A 13,206-nucleotide genomic window follows, 5' to 3' on the forward strand; every position below is an offset into this window, starting at 1 on the left:
GATACTAGGTACCTGGAGATCATGTCAGATCCCACAGGTTAAGGGCTCAGTCCCATGAGACTTGCTTCCCTCCCTACTTCAGATAGCAATCTCAAGCCAGGCTGTCACCTGTGCTTCTGACCAATGGGCTGTAAATCTGAGGTTTCCATGACCTCCTCCTTGGGCTTGATTAATTTGCTAGAGTGGCTCACAGAACTCAGAGAAACATGGACTGATATTTACCAGTTTATTATATAAAGGATATTATAAAGGATACAGATGAATAGCCACATGAAAAAGTATATAGGGCAAGGTATGTGAGAAAGGGCACAGAACTCCCATGCTTCTGGGACCGCCACTGTCCCCAAATCTCCACAGGTTCAGCAACCTAGAAGCTCTCCAGGCCCCCGTCCTTTTGGGTTTTTATGGAGGCTCCATTGGCCACTGGCGATTGAACTCAATTTCCAGCCCTCTCCCTTCCCTGAAGTTTGGGGGTGGTGCTGAAAGTTCCAACCCTCTAATCACGTGGTTGGTTCCCCTGGCAACCAACCGCCCCCAACCTTGGGGCTTTCCAAAAGTCACCTCATTAACAAAAAGTCAGGTGTGGTTGAAAGGGGCTTGTTATGAAAAATAAGACACTCCTTCACACTTTACGGAACTGGAGCAATTTCAGGAACCAATGACAAAAGACCAAAGATGACTACAAAGATGTGCCCATGGCTCTTATTGCTTAGGAAATTCCGAGGGTTTTAGGAGCACTGTGCTAGAAATGGACAAAGACCAAATATATATTTCTTATTACAACGACCACAATAGCAAACTGGTAAAGAAGATGTAAGCGATAAAGAATGAAGGTAAGTGAGGAAGTGTTATTTGGAAAAGGGCAAGAAAGAGGCAAAATGATGGAAAGGACAAAGTGGAAAGGTAACTCAAATGGAAAAGAAAAGAAGAGAAATAAAAGTCATGGATAGCAATGGAAAGAAAGCACCCAGGGCCCCTTGTTTTCTTGAATCAAATTCCTGCCTACTCTAAAGCAGAGGCAATATGTAAAGAATAACATTTGAGCCATGATAAGAAATGCTATAAAGATCAATGCACATGTCCTAAACCTATAATTTTACTGGAATTATTTATGGTTCACATTTGAATTAAAGTTTCAAAATCCTTTTCTCCTTTTCTGGACTCTGGGCCGCTTGCTTCTGTTTACATAGATTTTAATGAGACCTCCCTTGGCTTCATGCTGTGCGTTTCGTTCCTATAACATTAAATCCCAGAGTCCAACGGTCAGGAGAGGCTACAGGCTGGAGGCCAAACAGATATTTGTCAGCATCATTAAGACTGTGACCTTAACATTTGGAAGAAATGGACTTCATAAAACTTCTAAAATTATATATGTACACATTACTATATATAATATATAATATGGATATATAGATTATTTATTTTATAAAATGATTCAAATCCATTCCTTCCAAATTTATCTATCTATCCATCTGTTAACTTACTTGGCTACATGATTCTGACAAACATTAGAAGGATTTTTGATGAGTAATTACCACCTTACTACTAACCAGTATGGGAAATAAAATGCATCCACAGAAATAGCAATTCTTAGGATTAAAAAAAATCCACTTTTTTCAACTTGCTGAAACCATGTAACCTTATTACCATAACCCTCACAGTTCTCAAACACAATCTCTTTTGGGGGGGGGGTACGTCTAATTTCAATTAGTCATCCTGATATGGCTAAGAAACTTTCTGACAACACTCAGTAAGGTCTATGTAGGAGCCTGCCTAAATTCTTGACATTTTTCTAATTGTTTTCTGCCAAACCACATGCAGAGAAGGAGGTCACACTAGAAACAGTCAGTGAGTCCTTACCGGGCCACATACATCCTTAGTTTTTTGTGCACACGTATATGTGTGCACGTTCCTTCCAGAACTAAGCTATGTTCGTCTTCTTGATCTTCCACTTCCCCCCTTTTTACATAAAAGGCAACATCAACTAAATAATTAACATGAGTTGCCAGTAATTATGAAATGTATCAACGCATTAAAAAATTCAGTTCCTGACCGCATGTGAACCCATAAGGTTTGTCTGTTTAAACGGATAGGTTCAGAAGGGCAGGGGCTTTTCTGAAACAAGTCTCCAGATGACATAAGGATCACCTTAGTGTCCATTATGTCTTCAGAAGAGTTGGTCTCCAAATGTGGTATTTAAGCACAAGTAGATTTTAAGGCTGAAAATGGCAATTTATGATGGAAGTGCTGCTTGTAAATCATGAAATTCTCTTTCTCTCCCTCCTCTCCCCTCCCTTCCTGGGGAATGCAGTGAAAAACTGAAATGAGAAAACCATAATTACAATCACATTCCTCCCCTGGGGTCAACCTAATTATCAGCCTCTCACCCCAAAACAAATTCACCTCTTTAAGAAAGACAGTCCTTATCACTCATGGGAAAGATACAAACAAAGATTAAGATGCCATTTAGGCATAACTGCGATCTTTCATTTTTAAGTGACCTCTCAGTTTAATGGATTCAATGCATCCTCATTCAAGTGGAATATATATTGCAGGGGAGAACTCTAATAAATGGCACTGTCATGACCCTTAGGTTAGAGCAAAGGAATATTGGAAAATAAATCTTAATTCTGGATACTCACCAATCCCGCAATGGGGGTAGGCAATCTATTGATCTTTTTAACAAGTCCTGGCTTTATAGCATTCAGCAACCTGTCATGAAAAAGGCAGAATGTCAAGTGAGACATAAAGCAAGATGGATCACGCAAATCACCTTTATCCGGGGCTACAGCTAAATTGCTGAATAGCAAAAGCAGTGAATTTAAAGCATGTAGTAAATCTCAATCATCTATGAGCCTTTGCACATACAAGTGGAGAGCTTTGCCAACATCAAGTTTGTCCTAGCAGGTGAAGTTTTAGAACTTAGAAATGCTGGGAGAGAAGGGATGGAGACAGGGAGCTGCGTCAAGGGGAAGGACACGGATATGAGCTGGATCGAGGTCAGGAGGGAACTGTCTAGGCCTGGAGCCAGCTATTACTACAGGCAAGGCCTGTTCCCAATTCTCCTGGCCAAAGCAGGGGTCTCTCCAGGAACGCATGAAGTTCAGAGACCAACATCTGTCTTTGCAAATAATTTGCCAAGACTAATTCCACCTCCAGACCCCTTTTGCTCATTGAGAGTGGCTTGTTAAATGTGGGTGATCGTCACTTAAAAAAGGGAAGAATATGGTTAGCGAGAGGTTAACCAAGCATATCTTAAAGATTCTAAATAAGGCTCACCACAATTCCCTAGGTACAGGAGATATGTGAGCGCAACATCTTGGGGGTAAAGGTTGAAATCACGTAAAAATGGTAATATAAGCAAAGGAATGCAAGAAAAAAACACAACCAACTATAACTCCTTGTCTTCAGGAAATAGTTCAGAGTGAAAAGAAACAAGGAAGGTAATCTGTAAAAGGAAAATAGGGTTGGCATCAGGGTGATGTGGTGGAAGTCGCATTTGCAAACTAGGTTATTCAGAAAGGAATAATGGAAGGTAAGGGGTTGCAGAAGGGAAGCATTTATTCCCATATTCGGGAATTAGAGAGGAAAGGCCATCAGGTACCTTAACTCAGGATGCAGTGCAAAGAGAAACCTAGGGCAGGAGTTTATTATAACTCGGGGTTCAGCAAACTATGATCCATGGGCCAAATAGGGCCCAGTGCCTGTTTTTGTAAATAAAGTTTTACTGGAGCACGCCATACCCATTCATTTATGGACCCTCTACTGCTGCTTTTGTGGCAGCAGAGTTGAGTTACTATGACAGAACATATGGCCCACAACGCATACAATTTTTACTATTTGGCTCTTTACAGAATAAGTTTGCCAACTTCTGTTAGAGTTCATGGAGTCCAGGGGCGCCTGGGTGGCACAGCGGTTAAGCGTCTGCCTTCGGCTCAGGGCGTGATCCCGGCGTTCTGGGATTGAGCCCCACATCGGGCTCCTCCGCTGGGAGCCTGCTTCTTCCTCTCGCACTCCCCCTGCTTGTGTTCCCTCTCTCGCTGGCTGTCTCTATCTCTGTCGAGTAAATAAATAAAATCTTAAAAAAAAAAAAAGAGTTCATGGAGTCCAAAATTACAGAAAATTCTGAAGAACCTATGCTTGATGGATCTCTACAAATCGGTAACAAAAGATTCATTGAAATAGTTTGGTAATTAGTCTTGAGTTCAGCTTCTAGTTGACTTTGACACACCGTGTATTCATGAATTGAGAACCATCGCCCCACTGGTTATGACAGCCAGGACACTGGTTTTGCACCAAGGATCAATCGTCTGTTCTGGGTAACTTTCACTGCAATTCCAACACACTCCCACCAACAGGTATCACTCAGAGGAGACACGCACCTCTTTACCCACTGAGAGCCAAGACGGCACTCTTTTCATGAACCCACTTAGTTTTCACCAGGAACCTAATCTTTTTCAAAAAGCACTTCTTTATCACTTATTTTGGAATTATTGGTTTTTCAAGTCGGAAGACAACTTGTTCTCCCCTCATTTTACAGCTTAGAAAATTGAAGCCTGATGATGATGAATGACTAACTTCTCCAGAGCTGATCAGTGGTATAATCAGACCCAGCATCCAAGTTTCCTGGATCAGCACGCTCTCTTGGGCAGTGTTAATGTCCCATATCTTCTGCTTTAAAATAAGCAGACAGATATGATGTCTCCAAAGTCAAGTTTTTAAATATATGAATGCTTAGGATATGTTACTTGTTTCACTAGTTCTTAACAGTGTCATTTTAAACTGGATTTTAAAATAGTATCTGTGCACCATATTGAGAATTCAAAAGGATTCAAAAGACATAAGTCTCATTGTAACCCCAGTCCCCCAGGGCCCCAGACTATTCCCTGAGGGTAACCTTAAAGACCTTCCAAAGAAAAGATATAAAGATACATGTAATTTTTTTAAAAGGACAGCTGGAGCATATCGTAAGCAGTGCCCTACACCTTGTGTTGCCGCTCACCATTATTACTTGGAGGCTGAACAACGTAACTTGGAGAGTGTGCCTCACTGATACATGTGGACCTCCGTCCTTTTTAACAGCTGTGGACTGCAGACTGATATGGAGCTGGCAGGGGGCTGAGAGCATTGGCTCTGGAGTCCAACCTACTGAATCCAAAGCCCAGTTCCACCAACCACTGGGGGTATTACTTAGGGCAAGCCCCTTAACTTCAGCCTTGACTGTAATATAAAAATAAAATGGTACCACCTGCATAGGCATCACTGAGGCTTCAACGTGACAATATACGTAAGGGGCTAGCATAGAGCCTGGTGTGTAATAAGTTCTCTATAAATGTTTCTCTACATTTGCATGTAAGCATTTATTTTATGCTAATTCAATGCATCACATTTTAGATCAAACACTTTCTCTAATACTTTTCAATTTTCTAATGAAATAGAATACCATTGCTAGCAGATCCCCAAGCTTTGTTGCTAAGTAGCTAAAGCAGAAAGAATAACAAACACCCTATTAAAGAATTTATAAACTAAGAATCCTCCTTTAAAAGGCATCTTTGTATTAATAAGTTTTGTAGTGATACTCCACCAAGTCCTCTTTTATCCAGGCTTAGGTTTTTTTAAACAGTCTTAAATACTTCAGTACAGTCATCCTTTGCAGAATTAGATGGCAGAAATCTTTCCTATCACATGGTGCTTTTCAAAAACAACTACGATGCTGGACCTTAATTAAAAGAGCAGCAAAAAAACTATATCTGTGAAAATGTTTAACCACAAATTAAAAATAAAAAGCCAAAGTGATCTTAAGTAATTGGAATACTTTCAAGATCAAGGCAGCTGTATGTTTGTTTGTTTTTTTTTTTTTTTGTATAAACATCGCTCCAGGCCCGCACGCAGTTTACAGTACACGACAATAAAAGATTACACTGAATTGACATTGAGGGAATGCCCAACACCTGCCTATTTTGTATTTTGCATTAAACTGAGGACATTTCTTGCACATCTTAGGAGACAGATGAGAAGTTAAAAAACATAGCTATGGGTAAGAGTCAAGCGTATTCACTTGCAATTTTACTAAAAACCCCTATCATCTTCCTATGTAAATTAAAATACGAATATTTTCAAAAAATACTTATTAATGACATGCTTTAGAGCGATGATGTTATTTTACATTCATGAACCTTCTGAGATGCACTGACTCCAACTACCCTGTCCTGTAGAGACAGGTCATGTATTCAGTCCACCATTTTTGTAATAGGAAAGACAGCCCCAGACAGATGGGAAGACCTCCCTCAGAGACACACACAGCTGGTTCGCCGCGCAGCCAAGACAGCCTTCACGTCCTAGGCTGGTCATTTTATACCGAAACTTAGTGCTTTAGAAAGTCCAGCTTCAGTGTGTGCCATCAAAGTACAACACACACACACACACACACACACACACACACACACACAGAATAAACCCTTAACACTTGGTGAATAGGAAAGTGTAGTGAAGTTGCAATAAGGAGTCTAGGTTTTAAGAGCTAAACTCAACACTCATTAGCCATGGGCCACTGGGAAGTCACTTGAGCAAAGTCTCCGTTTTCCCTTGATGGGGATTCCCAAAATGGGGATTTTGAAAACCTCACCTTCCATCCAGGACTGTGGTGGGGAGCCAACGGGACAATGTGTGTTCTAGCATTTGGTAAATGGAAATGTGCCTGTTCATACCCACATGGCCTATGAAGCATACCCTTTTCAGCTAAGTAAATTCAGGTCATTTTAATTTCAACTTTTCCATTAGCCAGCTGCCAAAGACTAAGATAAACTTTCCTTATTTTCTTTTTCTGGCTACCTTTGGACAAAAATCTCACATTTATGAATCAAGTCAACAAATGTGTATAGCTTGCCTAATACATGTATGATAAGAAATGACTAGAAACAAGAAGGTAAGTCATGATCTGGGATAATCCTCAATTATGAAAAAGATAATGACATTAAAGGCAAGCAAAAATACATGTGTTTCTTATATGATAGAAATTAAATGGTGTCTACTAAACTCATTCTAAATCTGAAACACACTGTGACCTATTTCAGGGAAGGCTATCCCATATGTTCCTTCACATACTCAGCCAATATTTATGGAGCATGCCTGATGTTCTGGCCTGAAGCTGGGTACAGGGATACAAAGGAAGACAAGATAGACCCCAGGTTGCTCCCTCATGGGGCATGCTCACTAACAGAGTTAAAACCCACAGGAAGACCAGAATTGTGAGCATATGTAGTTCATTGTCACACCACCTAATGCACGGGCCATCTTGAGTTTTTGAGAAGACTGATTAAAGACACGCTCCGCACAGATTCTATGGAATACAGTTCTTTAAAGATTAAAGATTTGATTCCTTAAAGAAACAACTGTTGAGACACCTAGGGATGATGCTGATGTTCTGATTAGACCACAGGCTGCATTTATTAACTCTTGGTAACACCTAATACCCAGCTTGTGGTAACCTCTCAACCACTGTTTAATGATCATAAAATACAAACCGAGGAAATGTGTTTCTATCTGTGACTAAAAAGAAAAATCTCAAATCTCTATTCTGGGATGGAGAGTTTCTGGTTCATTCTGATTCTTTCAGCAGCCAATATAATAGCTCTGCAAGGGGCACAGCACTGAGGATATACCTACAAAGGATACGTTACAAGACCAGCCAGACATTAGGAATTAAACCAATGAGAAGTTTGTTATTGAACTGTGACAGAAACATTAAAGGCAAAATTTTAAAAGGACTGCAAAATTCAGCTTACTCTACAAGTCATTCGATTCATGAATTCAAGTTTAATAATGATCCTAGAGTTTGGGGGAGAGCAGAGGAGATATCTAGACCTTGAGCTCAGGGTTGGAAGTTCATGTTTAATCTCCTGGGAAATCACTTTATTCTTTGCAACAAGAGATTACATCACCGTCTCATTAGCTTGGTTTGTACAGCTGCAATAGGCAGCTATGATCACAAAATTACCTACTTTGTGTCCCTTCTAATTTGGTTCCATAGTGTTTTTCTACGTGGTTTCCTTGATCACTTTCTGGGTTTGACTATGTACCCTGAATGAAGGTATATGCACTTTCATTTAATCTAACATGGCAACTGTTTTTGAACCTAAGCATGAGATCAATTTAACCTTGACCATAAATCTGTTACAGATGTCATTTTTTAAGATTTCTCTTTAGACTTGTTTCAGCAAAAGGACGAACGTTAATAAGCCTTCTGAGGTCAAGAAAAATGGACTAAAATGTAGGGAAAAGTGAAACCTGAACCAAACAAGAATTTCATATGAACACAACAGTGATGGAATGTAAACTGCCATCATTAATATCTACCAAATCTTTGAGGGGTGCTATGCATTACCCAGAACGTGTGAACTGTAGGTCTATTTAAGCCACCTGCCCTGCACATACTCAAAGAAGAGATCATAAGAGCTTTAAAGTTCTTTGTCTTGGAATTCCAAGAAGCTGGGACTGACTGTGAATTGCAGGGCTCAGCAGTGACACGGCTCCTGTGACAGAGACAACCCACCAAACTCATCTCTTTTCCCTCCTGAGCACACATTTCCCACCCTGGCTTCATTTTCCACCCTCCTTGGCAATTTTCAGAGTTATATATGGCCAATGGGGTGTAGGCAGAGTAGTGCATATCACACCCAGGTCTGCCCCTAAAACTTCTCCCATGTAACTCTCCACTCTCCCTTTCCTTCTGCACTTACAGGTTAGATGTTGACACGAAGGATGACCTGAGGGAGAAGTCATGTGTTGAGGACAGAGTCTCTACCAGCTGGGATCCTTGAACCACTGCCTGAAGCAAAGTCACCTCCACTCTTCCCTGCTGCCAAAATTGAGCTACACAAGAGTGAGAAGTACATTTCCATTGTACTGAATCACTGAGATGAAGGTGCCTAGCATTACCTTAACTATCACAGTTTTCCAGAAGGTCTTCCTCCAGTAAAAAGGGGCCCCACTTTGCTCAAACTGTACCCAAGAAAATCCTGTCCTAAAATGCAAAATCGAACACCTGGACACATCCTTTCCCCTAGGGCTTGCTGGGAAGGCAGCTAGAAGGGCATGAGCTAAACTTTGAGACACTATAAACAAATGGACCCATTTTTACTTTCCCACATTTGCTAGGGAAAAACTCTTCTTACATATCACTCCTGTGCTCGATGCTAAAACACCAACACTAATGAAATCATCTGTAAGCACGGAAGAGAACCTCCTGAATTATCTGAGTATCTTGGATTCCTTTTGATTCATTTTCAGCCTCTATCACAGTCCAACCTTTGCATGGCCATTCCTGCCATCTGAAAACTACGGGGTTTGGGGACTAGAGGAGGCGGAAAAACCAATAAATCAATCTAGATAAGAAAACTGCAACCAGGCACACGTCTGAGGTCAGAGTTTGCAAGTGGCAGTTAGGATTATAAACTCGAGTTTCTAAATCTGGGAAAAGGGCTTTCCTATGCTGCTCTACTTTCTGCATTTCAATAATCTCCAGCTGCCAGTCTCACCACCTAAGTCAATCTGCCCACCACCTCCAAACTAACCCCCCTTCTAAATCATGCCTTTGGCCATGCTGCTTCCCTCCCTCGGTGATTTCTAGGCTCCCAAGTGCCCACAGGATGCCCCTCCAAATGCCTTCACCTGGTAATGAAGCTCCTTACCCCTCAAACTGCCTTCCCCACTGTGCCTCCCACTCAAGATCCTCCCAGATTTTATAAGGCACAAGTTTAAGACGACATGTGTGATCAACGAACTGTGAAAGCTGGCAATACATGAACAGCATTTAGTATAACCAAATAAAATGGAGACTAAAGTTACCCTGACAGAGGCAATGATACATGTAATCGTGGGTGTGCTATGTAGTAATTATGGATAAATGATAGTAATTAGTATTTCTTTTGCATAACTAAAACCTGGTATTGCTGGGTTTACTGTCAGGAGGGTGGAAAGAAAACTGGGAACATGAAATTGCTGTGATTTTTCTCTGAAAGCTTCTGTAGCCAGACTTGAGCAAGATAAACAGCCAGCCCTTGCTCTCCACACTTCTTTAGAAAGAAGGGCTCAGAACCAAGAGTTACGGGATTGGCACTCAAAATTCTAAGAGTCATAATAGCCTCCAGAGACAAAAAGACACGGGTTCAAATCCCAACTCTGCAACTCACTAGGCGAGCTATTTAAGTATTCAGTATCTATGAGCCTCAATTTCCTCCTCTGTAAAATGGGGAAAATAATACCTGTTAGCCATGGCATGAGAGTGTGAAATAATGTGTATAATACACTTGGCACAGGCCTCGTGTATAGTACACACTTGATAAATGGCAGTTGCTATTACCATCTCCAAGCAGGTTTTGACCCCAGCCCTCCCCAGAGATGGAAATCTGATACGTCAGTCATTGCTCACCTCTCCTCCCAAGCTTCCTGCCTGTGGCTAGAGCGAGGCTAGAGTTGGGAGAGATGAAAGGACAGAAGTGAGGAATGAGCTAATGTGAGTCCTTTTGGAGGGCAGGCCTACGCGGGCGTAGTCTCTAGAGCTGGGGACGGGGAGGGAGGAAGGGAGGATGCCGACAAGTGAAAGGCAGTAAGACACTCCAAGGACAAGCTCCGTGACACGGCAGCTGTCGCCACAGACAGCTGCCACTAGCCCTGTTTCCCTGCCAAGTTCTGGTATCCTTTAACTGTCACTCCTATCTCCCTACCTCTCTTGCCATCCCAGGAGTGTTGGGGAAAAGCCAAGAGCTGAAGAGGCCCTTTCCCATCCGATAAAGGGGAGGTCAGGTCCTAATAAAGCTAGTTCGAATTCTGAATCGATTTCCTATTCATTCCACACACTGGTATGAAACGTTTACCCCACACCAGGTGCTGGGCTAAGACCAGATGCCCCCAGGGACTGGGTTCTACAGTGGGACGGTCACTATCTCAGACATGCTATGAGTCACATAAGACCGTGAAGAACACTAGTTCTACAGGGAAACTTCCATGTTCTACACGGTGACTTGGAAGAGAACTTTGGAAACACAGGCTATATGTTGTAGTTGTAAACTAAGGATGGACAGAGCAAGACAAGTGCTTCTCCTTAGGAGGCAAAGCATTTTATTCAAATATGTGTTTGGTGCACAGCAGAAAGCCATCAAACGTCGCCACTGTTACCAGATGTAATTTCCTAAAAAACAAACATAACCCCACTGCTCCTTTGTACAGACTATGCTGGCTGCCTATTGCTTGCTGGATGCTATTGAAACTCCTTAACACGCTATCCTTGGTCTTTTGAAAACTGACCTGATACCTGCCCTTCATCTTCAGTCTGCCCCATCTTGAACTTGTCCTAGTCTCTGGCCACAATTTCCCCCGAGTACTCAAAGCCCCTTCATGTTGCTGAGCATTTCAAGCGTTCGCTGCTCTCTCTGTCTGACTTGCCATTACCATAAGCCTCCCCACCACCACCTCTTTGTGGCTTGGCAAACTCATACTCATCTTTCAAAACCCAGCTTAAATGTGACCTCTTCTTCAACCATTTCCTAGGTAGAGATTATATCTCCCACCTCCAGATCCCAATGCTCTTTGGCTTCCGTTTTTTATCACACATCACAGAAATTGTCCAACCTTCCCATCGGGCAAAGGGTTAGTTCTCTCAGCAGCCCCATCTCTACTGTAAGGGCTGGTCCATGCATGGGAGGGCTGCAGTCTGTGTTTGCTGAGTGAAGTGATAATGAACTGAGCAACAATGGCAAAATCTTGGGAAACCCAAAACATCAGCTTTGAAACTGCAATGGACTTCAGGGCCATTGATAATTTGCATTTTTCTTGTTGTTGTTGTTAATCACATCTGAACCAGGTTTTCAGCACCAGGACTAGAGTTGGATTCAAGCAACCATACCATACAAGGATCATCTGACAGGCTTCTCGTTCATTCCCACCAATCACTGCTATTTGATTCATTTTCTGTTGGTCCGTGGGATGGGATGAAAATGAGTGGAGTCACCCTGATCTTCTTTAAAGGACAAGTGGGAGCTGGTTGGCCCCAAAGCAAACAGTAAAGTCTCTGGGTTCTTTCTGATGTACCACAGGACACACAATGGGAAGGGTGCAGGGGAGGGGGCCATGGTCATTTTCCCTTGGGCGGTGTACTTTCTATTTTCCTGCAGGTGCAGCAGAAATATAAAATGCAGTCTTATTCAGAGGAATGGAGAGTGTGTTCTGGAAGTCAGGGACTCTGGCCAGGGAGGAATCAGACTACAAGCAAAGCCTTCTCATCTTGTAGAAAAGGAACTTTAAGGGAAGAAAAACAATGCAGTATTTAGGCCACAAAGTTTCCTCATTTCCGTGGTCTTTCTATGTCTAGGGTCATGATGCTTGATGTTAATTCATGTGATTAATTAATGTGATTTTTAGTTTTCATTTTGAAATTTCCTTTACATCTTTTTGGAAGTAGACAGAATATTAATATAATCAATCTACAGGGCGTTTTCTTCAGTAAAGTTCTAAAATATTAGCAGCACATTACAATATGATATTAGTACATCTAGAAATGCACTATGTGACATTTGGTATGAGTCCTCTAGATAGCATTGGAAACATCTCGAAGCAAAATTTTTAAATTGCGTTGCGAGTGTGTATACGTGTATGCATTTTGTGTGTGTGTGTGTGTTTTAATAGCTTGAGATATAACTCACCCATTGAAAGTATAGAATCCAATTTTTTTTGTACATTCACAGAATCATGCAACCATCTCTGCAAACTAATTTTAACTTTCCATCCCCCTGAAAGAAACCCCGTACCTATTAGCTTTAACTCCCATCCCATCCCCACACAACCCCCAGCCCTAGACAACCACTAATGTACTTTCTGTCTCCATAGATTTGCCTATTCTGGGCATTTCCAATAAACAGGATCATATAAAATGTGGTCTTTCATGACTGGTTTCTTTCACTTAGCATAATGGGTTTAGCTCATCCATGTTGTAACATGCATTGGTGATTAATGCCTTTATATGGCCGAATAATATCGCATTATATGAATATACCATATTTTACCTATCCGTTCGTCAACTGATGGGCATTTGGGTTGTTCCCAACATTTGGCTATTATGAATAATGTCACAAACATTTGTGTACAAGTTTTTGTTTGGCTATATATTTTCATTTTTCTTGGATATGTACCCAGAAGTACAATTGCTGGGTC

At 41.5% G+C, this 13,206-nt stretch overlaps 1 protein-coding gene across 1 annotated transcript in view; it reads right to left on the reverse strand.

Moving 5' to 3' along the window:
- The window catches only part of LIMCH1 (LIM and calponin homology domains 1), a 320,132-nt gene that overhangs the window by 168,594 nt on the left and 138,332 nt on the right, over positions 1 to 13,206 (reverse strand). Inside the window, 1 exon segment of the mRNA XM_040625079.1 lies at positions 2,643 to 2,712. Coding sequence (XP_040481013.1) covers positions 2,643 to 2,712 — 70 coding nt within the window.

Source organism: Ursus maritimus, unplaced genomic scaffold, assembly GCF_017311325.1.
Source record: "Ursus maritimus isolate PB19 unplaced genomic scaffold, ASM1731132v1 scaffold_8, whole genome shotgun sequence".
Taxonomy (NCBI): Eukaryota; Metazoa; Chordata; class Mammalia; order Carnivora; family Ursidae; genus Ursus; species Ursus maritimus.